General features: G+C 40.1%; 1 protein-coding gene across 1 annotated transcript; it reads left to right on the forward strand.

The window, feature by feature from the left end:
• Positions 1-1,226: 1,226 nt before the first annotated feature.
• On the forward strand, positions 1,227-8,552 carry LOC120769425 (alpha-aminoadipic semialdehyde synthase, mitochondrial). Its single transcript, XM_040096407.1, has 9 exons — positions 1,227-1,565; positions 3,470-3,616; positions 4,654-4,830; positions 5,370-5,748; positions 5,817-6,391; positions 6,771-6,841; positions 6,906-7,990; positions 8,055-8,231; positions 8,299-8,552. Exons 1-9 carry the CDS (start codon positions 1,443-1,445, stop codon positions 8,415-8,417), a joined length of 2,853 nt encoding a protein of 950 aa, XP_039952341.1. The 5' UTR covers positions 1,227-1,442; the 3' UTR covers positions 8,418-8,552.
• The last annotated feature ends 4,625 nt before the right edge of the window (positions 8,553-13,177 follow it).

Here is a 13,177-nt window from a genome sequence, read left to right on the forward strand (position 1 = left end):
TCGTTTGAAGTTGATCGTGTTAATTGATATTCTTCTTTTAAAACTCTTTTGGACTTATCGCTGAACTTTTGAGTTTGTAAAATCCGTGTGTATCGCTATCTTCTCGACTGTAAGAATACACTTCATTTGAAATTATTCACAACTGGTAAAAATATTCTCGGGATGAGGCCTGGACCGATTTTTTCCTGTTCTATGACCTCAAGGTAAAGTCTCCGGTCCATCGCTAACTTCATTTATTTAAATCCGTATTTCATTGACCTCAAGCATGTTTCTTGACCTCACTAAATGCAAACTATGGTGTTATTGACCTCCAAAAGATCAATGACCTCAAGAAGGGTTGTTGACTTTCTTATGGTTTTTAACATCACTAAATGTGAAGAGGGATTATTGACTTTAAGTTGTTGACCTCAGGAAGGGTTGTTCATCGCATTGATTATAAACACTGACCTCAGGCAATGGTCTTGCCTCTGATATACATATGTAAGCAATGGGGTCATTGACCAACTCAGGGAAGGGTTGTAGCCTCAGGGAAGGTTGTTGTTTTCGCTATATGTAAGCAATGGGGTCATTGACCTCTTGAAGGAAGGGTTGTTAACTTCGCTAATTGTAAAGATAGGTGCCTAAAGGTCAAACTAAACGGGAACATTACAATATTACCTGCGGAAATTACAAATATATTTTTAAACAAATTAAATAAATTATTCATTAAGAAGTAGAAGTGAAGTAATTTCGTAGAATTGGAAATTAAAAAAAAAAAAATTGCAAAGTTGCGATGAAAGTGGGAAAGGAAAGCACAGAATGAAAAAAAAAACAAAAATAAAATGTAAATTGAAGTACATTAAGAATATGTATGTACTTATGTATGTGAATGCCAGAATCTCTGAAATGTCCTAATCTCTTAAAAAATAGTTAACAAGAGAATGTCTTAGATTGGATTGATTGATAAATCTTTAATACATTACATACGACACATATGCTCAATGTACACAAGTATGTGTGTACATGGACGTCCGTCGTTTATTGATATGGTCGGGTCGCCTTATCAGTAAGGAGTGTGTGGAGAGCAATTCTATGCCCTGATATGTACATGAATAATCTATTTTATGGTGTTTATTTTTCGGACATAAAAGATTTCCGATTTCGCACGAAATTTCGCTGCTGCTGGGTAGCTGATAGGGGCTCGTCGACTCCAGTGGCGATTAGAACGTTTCCAACTCCCGAAGGAAGCGGACCGAAAGCCAGTGTCTCGAAGTGAAAATTAAGCGCGACTCGCGATTTTAAAAGTGAAATTATTTCAGCGCTGTTGTTGATAACTTTACATACATTCGCAATCGGGCATACATACATACATATGTAGTACGTAAATAGAAGCTGCAGATCAAAAGTTTACGAAGTATTCAATTTAGCAACGAGTATATGAGTTTTTCGACATAGGCAATAAGATGATGCGATTGCTGCAGTCTCGTGCCACACTATCAGTGACTGTTGCAACGGCCTCAGCAACGAAAAGCAATGTGATAACAGCGAAGGATGGAGCGACAAAGTCATTTAATAGATGGCGTCATGTGAGTGAAAACATCAGATATTCATTGATGGCGGCATAATTGACGGAATTTTTGCAAATAACAAAATGAATAGGAGGTTTACATTTGACCTACTTTTAGTCTATCCAAAATATAAGTTCGGGTTTTCTACGTAACCAAGCAATATACGAAACATTATGCTGAATTAATTAGTGAAATAACGGTATATATGTGTATGAAAGTGTAACGGTACTTTTCTGGTTTAACCCTCAGATTCTAGGGCTTATAATTAAATTATCTGCAGATTCTACGGCTTAGAACTATGTGAAAGTCAATAAAAAAGATCCCGTACTTTACTTTTTCTTTTAGTTTCATAGAAAAATTAAATAAGTTTTTAATTAATTATGCACAGGGCTGCACTTGAAATGCAAAACAACGTATCATCAAAAAAAAAACGAAATTAGATTTTTTATTGGTTAAGATTCACTACATCACATTGTACAAGGAGCGTTCCAATCTGATTCTTGAATCTAGCGCTCCCTGGTGTCTTCACCTCTATATCGACTGGTGCGTTAGAGTCTGCTATCTTTATCGATTATCCAGTGAAATGACATTTCATTGATTGGAAGTGAAGTTATTGCGTTTTAAGTGTCAGTATGTTTGTGTTATCGGTGCGAAAATGAGCTTCGAACAAAGAACCAACATTAAATTTTGTTTTAAAATTGCTAAAACTTTTGCCGAAGCGTTTCAGTTGATGAAATAAGTTTATGGCGATGATTGCCTATCCTGTAGCAGAGTGCACGAGTGGTTTCAACGTTTTCAAAGTGGTCGTGAGGATATAAATAAATGACGATCAACATGTGGTCCAATCAAAATCCGTGATCACCGGAAATTCCATTGAAACTGTGCGTGAATTCATTAAAAATCAGCCAAAATCATTATTAAAATTCATGGAAATGGAATTGAACATCTCCAAAACATCGATTTATCGCGTTTTGACCGAACACTTGGGCTTACGAAAGGTGTGTGCACGGTTTGTTCCGCACAAATTGACTGACGACCAAAAATTGCTCAGAATCCAACGTTCGAAGGACGCTTGTGACCGATTATTTGACCGAAAATCACATTTTAATCATTAATCCCTTGATATGGCACCGTGCGACTTCTTCCTTTTCGGAAAACTGCATTTGCCCATGAAAGGAAAGCGTTATGCAGACGTAGAGGCTATTCAAAAGGCTTGCACCGGCATACTGGCGGCCATTCCGGCCAACGAGCTAAAACACTCGTTCGACATGCTTTTGGACCATCTAAAAAGCCGTATTGAAGCAGAAGGAGACTATTTTGAATAAAATAAATTAAATTGATTTTGCCGAAAAAACCATTTGTTTTGTTTTTTTTTAAGTCCTGTTTACTTTAGAAAGCTACTTGTATATGTCATATCGTAAGATTTCAAGCTTCCGCTCTCAGATGTAACCAATATAAAACCATTTTCTAACCAATATACAACCACTTTATAACCAAAACCCAAATTTTGTTTCGATATGACATGTTTCTATTATATCGTTTTTCCTTCGCCTGTAAACTTATGAAAAATGATGTTACGTTGTTTCGTATTTCAAGGGACGATTAACAATTTCGCCAGGTCATTTTGAACCGAAAATAATATTTTTTAATAGTTTAACAGTAAACTTATGTTACAGGGTTCAAATCCATTTTACTTATTGTCATTTTTATATAAAGAGATTGTTTCTTCTCTTACCCAACTCGTGTTATAGTTCAAGTTAGCCTAACTGGGCCGACGAGGTCGCAGAATCATTTGCTTAATAACTCGTAAAGCACAGTAATTGTGCATTTTTATTGCTCCGACTTAGTTCACCTCATTACAGTTATACTATTCAAACTGAATCTCGTTTTTTTAATAAATTTTATTTATTTGTTTTATTTAGCACGGCAAAGTGATTGCCATACGACGAGAGGATCAATCCGTTTGGGAGCGACGAGCTCCATTCGGGCCTTCGCATGTGCAAAAATTAGTAAAACAGGGCGTTAAGGTCATAGTACAGCCCTCGAATCGACGAGCCTATCCCATGCAGGTGAGTAAAAAACTTTTGAAAAAATCTCCAAAAACAACAAATGTGAAAAAGTGCTCAGAAATCGAAAATAAAAATATTGCTCTCATTTCAAGATATCTTTAAGCAGTACTATAAATCTAGCTGCGCAATAAACAAAAAAAAAAAACGAAATACCAAGCATAATGATTATGCTTATCAAAGGCAAATCGACGTTTTAATGATTAAACATAAATTAAAAAAAAAATGTTGCAACCCAATTTACGACGTTACCATTTCAGTTTTCCGGTGTGAGTAGCCAGGTATATGGTATTAGTACATACCTACGAGTTTATTGGAATGATAATGATGATTAACCCGTTTATAAACCTTTAATCACTACTTGATCTCGAAAGCATTCGAAAGCCTTATTTAATAAACAGAATAAGAGCATAAAAAACAACAACAATTAATAACTTCATTAAAACAAACTTTCCGTTTAACTGATCTGTTTACTGATCTTGGAACAGCTGATAAGGCAGCAGCCGATTACGATTCCATACCAATGTAGGAATGTCACGAGCGATAAGATATCACGCTACAGGGGGCCAATCCAGTGCTCACGAGCAAAAATGACAACAGAATAACAACAATCGGTTGTAAATTATTATGGTGTGACTTTAGCCACTTGACACGACAACCGTGTTTAGAATTTTTTGTTGTAGTCATTGTTGTTTGTCCACTTCTTCATACTTTAATGACATTACATAGTACATACATATTTCAAAATAGAAAAACACATTTTATTTTCAAAATTTGTTTCATTTGATCTGAGACAGCTTCCGCATAACGAAACATTCATAAGCGAAATGATCATCTCATCCCTTTGGAATCTTCGAAGGCTATCTTGATCAACTTCACTTTACGGTCATTCAAAATCATTTTCGAAAAAGCCGTAGACCTGGTTTATTGGTGCCCAGATTTTTTATGAAAACTTTTACAAATCATCCCATTAAGTCCTTTCAAAATCAAAAGTGTAACTGCGTTCATTTAATAACGAGCCCTTCTCCTTCTCTTCAAAGGTTTATTTGCATGCTGGAGCAACGGTGCAAGAGGATATCAGTGAGGCTTCCGTGATATTTGGTGTGAAACAAGTGCCGATCGATTCGCTCATTCCAGGAAAGACATATTGCTTCTTCTCGCATACCATTAAAGCCCAGGAGTCGAATATGCCTCTCCTGGATGCCGTTTTAGAGAAGGTGAGTACGACAACTCACACGAATATTCCAAATTTCGAAAGGTCATTTAGTATACTAAGTACTTACATATATGAGTATATGTCATAGGTTACGTTAGGTTAAGTTAGGTTACGAGCTCGATCTCAACACACATCTCACTTGGATTGCTTAGAACGTCGGTCCGTTGTGGTACCAAAAAATTCCTATATACAGGGTCATAAGACCCTTACAAATCGACAAAGCGTCTTGAGCTTATCACAAATTTGTTGAGACAGGCTAATGTCTGTATATCAAAGCTTACATTATGCCACTTTATTTTAATAAATTTTCACGGTTTGAAATCAATTAGTCTACTTGCCAACCCAAGTAAAAAGTTATTTGCAGCTCGAGGACTCCGTAGCTACGAAACATTGCATCATATCCAATTTAGATACTCAGACCTTCTTTGTCACTTGTATCCGTACACATGCACTTATTCCAACATCCACACTTTGGGTTCACAGATTCCTATTAATTACATTACAATCAACTCGTCACTTTGATTTTGATGCCTTTCACAGAATATTCGACTGATTGATTACGAACGCATAGTGGACGAGCGTGGCGCACGTCAAGTCGCATTCGGCAAATACGCTGGCGTAGCGGGCATGGTGAACATACTGCATGGTGTTGGTTTACGTCTTTTGGCGCTGGGACATCACACACCCTTCATGCATATCGGACCGGCGCATAATTACCGGAACTCGTCGATGGCGCGACAGGCAATACGAGATTGTGGCTATGAAATCTCGTTAGGCATGATGCCTAAATCAATAGGTCCGTTGACTGTTGTGTTCACTGGGTCGGGCAATGTGTCACAGGGTGCGCAAGAGGTATTCCAGGAGTTGCCGATTGAGTATGTGCCACCTGAGATGTTACGCAAAGTGGCTGAGCATGGCAGTGAGTAGTCAGCAATTACAGTTAGTTATGCTTAATATGTATCACATGTCTAATTTGTATGTGCTTAGGTCAGAATAAGTTGTATGGCTGTGAAGTAAGTCGCTCGGATCATTTGGAGCGACGTGAAGGTGGTGGCTTTGATGCTCGTGAATATGATGAGTTCCCCGAGCGTTATATATCGACGTTCAGTTCCAAGATTGCACCATATGCTTCAGTGATCATTAACGGTATCTACTGGGCAGTAGGTAGTCCGAAATTGATAAGCATACCGGATGCTAAAAATTTATTACGACCCGCGAACACGCCTTGGTTGCCAACCAGCAAAGGAAGTCCAGCGCTGCCGCATCGCATGTTGGCTATCTGTGATATCTCTGCCGACCCGGGTGGCTCCATTGAGTTCATGAATGAGTGTACTACAATCGACACGCCTTTCTGCTTGTACGACGCCGATCGCAATAAGGACATGAAGAGCTTTAAGGGCCCAGGCGTTTTAGTCTGTTCAATCGACAATATGCCCACACAGTTACCACGTGAATCGACGGATTACTTCGGAGAGCTGCTTAGTCCATTTGTGCACGACATAATTAAGAGTGATGCCAAAAAACCGCTCGAGGAGGAAAACTTTCCATATCCAATCAAATCGGTGAGTACCTAAGTGCAATGAATGAATTTACTAAAATCAATCCTTAAGCTCATTGTGACCAGCATAAGTTCCCGATTATTTAGCTTCATAAAACTTTTATTTACCATGTACTAGTAACATAAATAATCTCAATCAATACGTGCAGCTAAAAATAGCGGCAAAGAACTGATAACGACACTCGTATAACGAGCACAAAGTCGGGAAACGAGCATAGCGCCGAGGTTGCATTAAACGTGCAGTCTTATTCGGATCTGATAAGAATTGGATGCGTTTATTTTTAGCACTGCATAATATTTGTTTCAGAATGGACCCTGAAGATGTTAGATTTATGTTTCTGGTTAGCATTTTTTCCCCATTTAGCATTTTCTCTTACTTTTAGGCGATCATTGCTAGCAACGGAAGACTGACCGATAACTTCCAGTATATACAGGAGCTGCGCGACTCCAACAGGTATTATAAATAGTATTACTCTGCATCATTCACACCTTTAAATAATTTCCGATTTTGCGTGTAGCTATCGTTCGCGTCACAAAATCGAAGGTCGCTTCGAGTCGTCCAAGAAGGCGCTTATCTTGGGTGCAGGTATGGTCTCAGCGCCACTAGTCGAGTGGCTGGCGCGCGAAAATGATGTCTCGATTACCGTCTGCTCCGCTTTGAAGGAAGAAGCGGATGGCTTGGCACGGAAATATAATGGAGTTGACAGTGTGTACCTTAATGTCACCGAAAACACCGATCATTTACAAGAGTTGTGCGCCAAATCAGATGTTGTCATCTCCCTGCTCCCTTACGGTCTGCACGGTATGGTGGCTAAATGTTGTGTGGCTGAAAAAACACACATGGTCACAGCCAGTTATTTGAATGATGAGATCAAAGAGCTGCACGAAGAGGCGCGTCGTAACGGTGTCACCATTATGAATGAAGTCGGTCTAGATCCAGGCATTGATCATTTACTTGCAATGGAATGCATTGATGAGGTGAAGGAGAAGGGCGGCGTTATTGAATCTTTTGTTAGCTTCTGTGGTGGTTTGCCGGCGCCTGAGCACTCAGACAATGCGCTGAGATATAAGTTTTCTTGGTCACCACGTGGTGTGCTATTGAACACCCTGTCTGCAGCGAAGTATTTAAGCAAAGGGCAGATTGTAGAGATTTTAGGTGGCGGCGATTTGTTATCAAATCCGAGAAGTCTCAATTTCTTGCCCGGTTTTGCACTGGAAGGTTTTCCGAATCGCGATTCAACAAAATACGCTGAGCTTTATGGGCTGGGCAGAGATGTCCATACGCTGCTGCGTGGCACCATACGATACCAGGGTTTCTCGCAGTGTGTGCAGCCAATGCAATTGCTCGGTTTGATTGATCCTGAGCCGCATCCAATGTTGCATCCACATGGACCGGATGTAACGTGGCGCCAGCTAGTGATCAACATGTTGGGCATGTCCGATTCGAGTATCTTCTATGAGAATTTAAAGCAAAAGTTGGCCGAACGTATTGGAGATGCTGAAGGCATAGAGAGTCTGGGGCTATTGGAAGATACACCGGTGTTGAAGCTGAATACACCATTGGACACATTAAGTCACTATTTGGCGAAGCGCTTGGCATTTGGTGAGCACAATCTACGGCTCTACTTATATTAGCGTTGCATTACAACTTTTTATTGTCATTTCAGAACCTCAGGAGCGTGATTTAGTCATATTGCGTCACGAGGTGGGCATACGTTGGCAAGATGGCCGACGCGAGGAGCGTGGCATCAACTTTGTTGTTTACGGACAACCTGGCGGTCACTCCGCAATGGCGCAAACTGTGGGCAAGCCCGCGGCCATAGCAGCCAAGATGATTTTGGATGGTTAGTTGACACGGCTTTTGCAAGACTTCTCTCTTTCTTTATATTTATGTGTCTTCGGTTTTTCTAGGTGAAATACAAGAGCGCGGTGTATGTTTGCCCTTCACGCCCGACATCTATCGTCCAATGTTGCAACGTCTACGTGCTGAGGGATTAACGGCAACGGAAACCACCAGAATCATTAACTAGTTGATAAACTAGATTTTCGTTAAAATTTAATTGAGAAAACAAAAAGTCTTGTTTTATAGTTATTTATAGCTTTATATTTTTCCAAAATTTAGTATAGAAGATAATAAAGACTTTGGCGCTTGGTCGCTTATATGATCTGTTAACTTTTCGAATACTCAAGCGCTTTATGAGCGTTATGCGAATTAGAAGAGTCTTAAACCGATGAACAAAGCTCAGCTATAGGCCGTCTTCGTCCATGGCTCTGCACCATATAGCAGGACGGGAATAATGAGTGACTTATGAAGTTTTGTTTTTGTTCGTCGAGAGAGGTCTTTACTTCTCAAATGTCTATTCAGTCCAAAGTAGCCTATGTTGGCAAGAGTTACTTCGACGTTACCAGTTTTCGAAAGGTTCTGCGAAAGATGTATGGTCCTTTGCGTGTTAGCCACAGCGAATAACGCATTCGATGTAACGATGAGCTGTATGTGATATACGACGACATTGACATATTTCTGCGAATTAAGTGACAGCGGGTTGCCCTGGCTAGGTCATGTCGTACGTATGGATGAAAACCCTCCAGATCTGAAAGTATTCGATAACCGCCGGTGGAAGAAGTGGAAGAGAAAGACTTCCACTCCGTTGAAAAGACCAGGTGGAGAAAGACCTGGCTTCGCTTGGAATTTGCAATTGGCGCCACGTAGCGGAAAGAAGAAACGACTGGCGCGCTGTTGTTAATTCGGCTATGATTGCGTAAGCGGTGTCTATGCCACTAAAGAAGAAGAAGAAGAAGAAGGTGAATAAGAAGAAGATTAGGCCGTCTTCTCAGTATCTGCTTAAATTCTTATTTTTATTGTGGCTTTTATTGGCCAAACCACCAAATGTAGGTGCTGGCATAGACTGCTACTAATATTCCCCGTTCTTCTAGTCTATGTCATAAATCGGCAATTTTCACATTGAATTATTACCACGAATCTCTTTTATCAAACACCATAAATTGACTCAGTCTAAATTCCACAACTTTGTGGTTGGGTTTAGCCCCGAAGGAAAATATGTTTCTGAGAATTTGTCATAAAAATGTATGTATGTATGTTATTAGGTAACGGTAGAAGAGCATTGACGCGTAAGTAGGTTATAATTAGCTAAAAAGAATTCAACATTAAAATTTTCACGGAAAAGCATGTCTTCCATAAAAAAAATAGGGAAAGAGAGTTTCCATTGGGATTTATTGAGAGGTTGAAGGCGTGTAGACATGTTTTGAACGTCGCCGAATTTTGTTTGCAAAACCTTTGCTAGCTGATCCTCCACATCTGCGTTTCCAGCGTCTTACTCGATGGACCACCTCTTGGATGTTATCGAACAAATGTGCAGTTATAAGTTACTGTATTTGTCAAATTAGGTAATTGCCGTGACAAATGCAAAAAGAAATGGCTATTCAGCACGTAACGGTCTTAAAGTCTTTACTCTTTTATTTAATTCTTATTTGGATGCGCGCCATATAATAGTCGGTCGCGTCAGTCGTCCGTCCGCCCACACTTTCAAACACATTTGTTTACGTGCTTCAACCGTTTTTGCGCCCGGCTGCCGCATCTTCTCGTTCTGCAAGATTTGCTCCATTCATGAACACTCGCCGCCTCGCAGCAATGATGTTTTTTCCGCGCAATGCAAGCATTGGAAAAGCGCTCTAGTGTCTGCCGGCGTTGATTTAGTGCTGCAACGTTCGTTTTGCCGCGGAGCGCCACCACAAACACCTGCTTGCAACGCCTCAAGCGCACTTACGTGTTCTTGTGAGTGAGTATATGTGTGTGTGCGAGTGATTCATCTGTGTGCTTGCGCCGATGATGCCGGCTGCGGTGAACGATGGGCGCGCATGAATTCTCAGGAAGTGATAAATGATTTTTAACGACGCATTCGTCTGCTTTGCCCGCGTCGTCTGCTCCGATGGCACTTTTGTCGCATTCAATGGCTCACGCTACGCAGCGCAGCCGGTGCGGCTTTTCAACGCGAATGTTTTGAATTTCGTTTCTCGTTCGCTTTGTTGTTATCGTTTGTTTGCTTCTTTCAGTCTATTCTTCGGTGAATGGCGAGCGCCTGAGCAGTTGCTCGAGGACATTTTGCTCAAGCAGCGTGGCTGCTCACCTGCCAGGATTGTTGCGCAAAAACCATGACGACGAAGCGAAATCAACAAAAGAAATGGTAAATGGCGCTGCTAAGTGCTTGAATAATCTGTGGTCGCTGCTGGAATTTAAATAGTTTTACTTATAATTCAAATTCTTTGTTTGCAAACAACAAACGTTGAAGAAATTAAGTAATTTTTCGAGCAAATAAATAGTTATACTGGAGTGAAGGAACTATTTTTCCGAAAATCATATGTTCTTATATAATAATGAAATATTTTAAATTATCATATAATTACAGATGATTATAAAATATTGATACGGCTCACGGAACTCACAAAAATATTCAGAATAAATTAAAACACTCAGCCACACGTGGCAGTTGCCTCACACATGTATGTACATTTGTAGAATGTAGTCGCATCTTCTCTTAATAAGCAGAAGAGCGGCTTTACCAAGTCCAAAGTCTAAACAATATTTCTTAACAGTCGGAGATATCTTCTTTTACTGTAGAATTCTTGTACAAGCAACTTTAAGCCAAAGCTGTCAATTGAATGAACACCCTATGATATGAATGGATACCTTATGAATCAAATTACGATAGCGGCAATGTACAAATTGTCACTTACCTAGATTAGCTCACTTAGCTGAAGCTTCCGTGCATTTCCTTAAAAACCCACTTTACAACGCAAAATCCTGATCTACGAGCATATTATTGAATTAAATAGATGATTGATCTCGTAATGAGCTGCCTATAAAAAGTTTGAAGGTGAAGTCAACTCAAGCAAAAACAAGTGTAATAATGTCAATTATAAGTCGCAGCATGGAAAAATAATCATCCACATAAATACATACTTACATATACATTAGATAAATGCAAGTATTGGAACTAGTCGATAGTGATACGCAACTGGTCCATGCGCTAAAGCCGGATGTTCGAATACATTATAGAACATATTAAAGGTGGCAGCGGATGAAATATTAGACAAATACATCATACTTAAGTATCTAACTGCTCTTTTACTTTCAGGTATAGTGAATGTTAAACGCAAGGTTCGATTAGGTTACTGCGGGGATCACTCTTAGACTGTCACAACTCTTTATGAGGTCGTTATTTCACCTGGATGCCTAAAGGTATGACATCCGAAGTGTTTTTGCCTTGATCTGACAAAAGCGAGGCATTCGAGGAGATAGTATTGAGATGAATTTATCTCATCCGGTAAAATATCCAATCTTGGTGTGTACGGACAGTGTACAATCAGAACTTCTGCAACCACCTTGCTGAGAGCGGAGAGCAAGGATCTTTCGACTGCACAACTGCTACTATTTGGAAACAAAGGAGCTTCTATTTGTTCCCATTCCGCTATTAGCAAGCACATCACCCTTACAGTTTCCTGCAACACCGCTGTTTTCAGGCATCGAAAACCGCCTAATCATAAAATAACTCGATTCTAGAGATTCGGAGTCTAGACATCACTTCACAAGTTTTGAGGGCACCGTCAGCGAACTCAGTTGCTGTCCTACAATAGGAGTAGACAGGCACCATTCTGAAGGAGGCTGCGCCCGGAGAATTATATCTACTGCAACCTCCGCTTGGTGATCAGGTGGTCAGGAAGCCTAAAACTGGAGCTGATGGAAATTTCCGAAGAATGTACTCCTCCACAAAACCTCCACGCAAGCTTTGATCCATCCCTAAAAAAGCTCACCACCCCTCTCCTCCAGGGAGCCCTTCTTTGGCGCCCTCGAAAGTATGTGTACAGAGAGTGACAGCCAGGACTAGATTCAACGACCTGGTAATCCAAGTATTTCGGCATGAAATCAAAGTGTGCGAACATGCCAGAGTATCCAGGCTCGGAGTCATCTAAGTAGTCTGAATTTCTGCGTCCAAGGCCAGCTTTCGCGGCCATACTCTCTGCAGCAATTTCCATCGGTGCTATATGCAGCAAGACATTAGATCCTAATGCTCCACAAATACCGATGAGAGCAGACCGTGAACACTCGCCGATTTTTTTCGCGAGTTATCCATGTTGAAATTTCCCGAGCGATTTAGACGTTGGGTAAAAAAATTGATGCTAGCTAAAAATAGAGCATATATAAATTTACATACATATATACATTTACGCACATAGTGAGCAATGTATGTAAATTATAGCTTTTTCTTGTAAGCGCGTACTTATTTTTCGTATTTTTTTTGCAGCATCCCTAGCCTGATAACCTCTGAGAAGCAACAGTTTACATCAAAGTAAATACAAATATAAATTATCATATGATTGTGACAGACACGAAAACTCTTGTTGCTCATTATCAGCAATCGCCCCTTTGAAGGCACTCAACGCGTTCAGAGAGAGCAACTCGCTTCGGTCAACTTGCTGATATGCTATTTTAAAAAAAAAAATTATCAAAATTACATCCGCTTCATTGACGCGGCAATCAAAGCGCTTTTGCATACCAGAACTGAGATGACCGCGAAGCCAAAAAGTGTTGCCGGAGCAACCCCTCTCTTCGTCGCTGCCTAAACCCGAGGTGTCGCAATTAAAGTTGCCGTATCTGAACCCGGTCTAAATTTATGTACATATATATGTCTAACTGTATTGTTTATGTGTGCTAAATACGGGCAGTGTAACAATTTCATTGATAAGACTCTCGTACTATAAATGGGTACTGTAT

Source organism: Bactrocera tryoni, chromosome 2 (assembly GCF_016617805.1).
Source record: "Bactrocera tryoni isolate S06 chromosome 2, CSIRO_BtryS06_freeze2, whole genome shotgun sequence".
NCBI lineage: Eukaryota > Metazoa > Arthropoda > Insecta > Diptera > Tephritidae > Bactrocera > Bactrocera tryoni.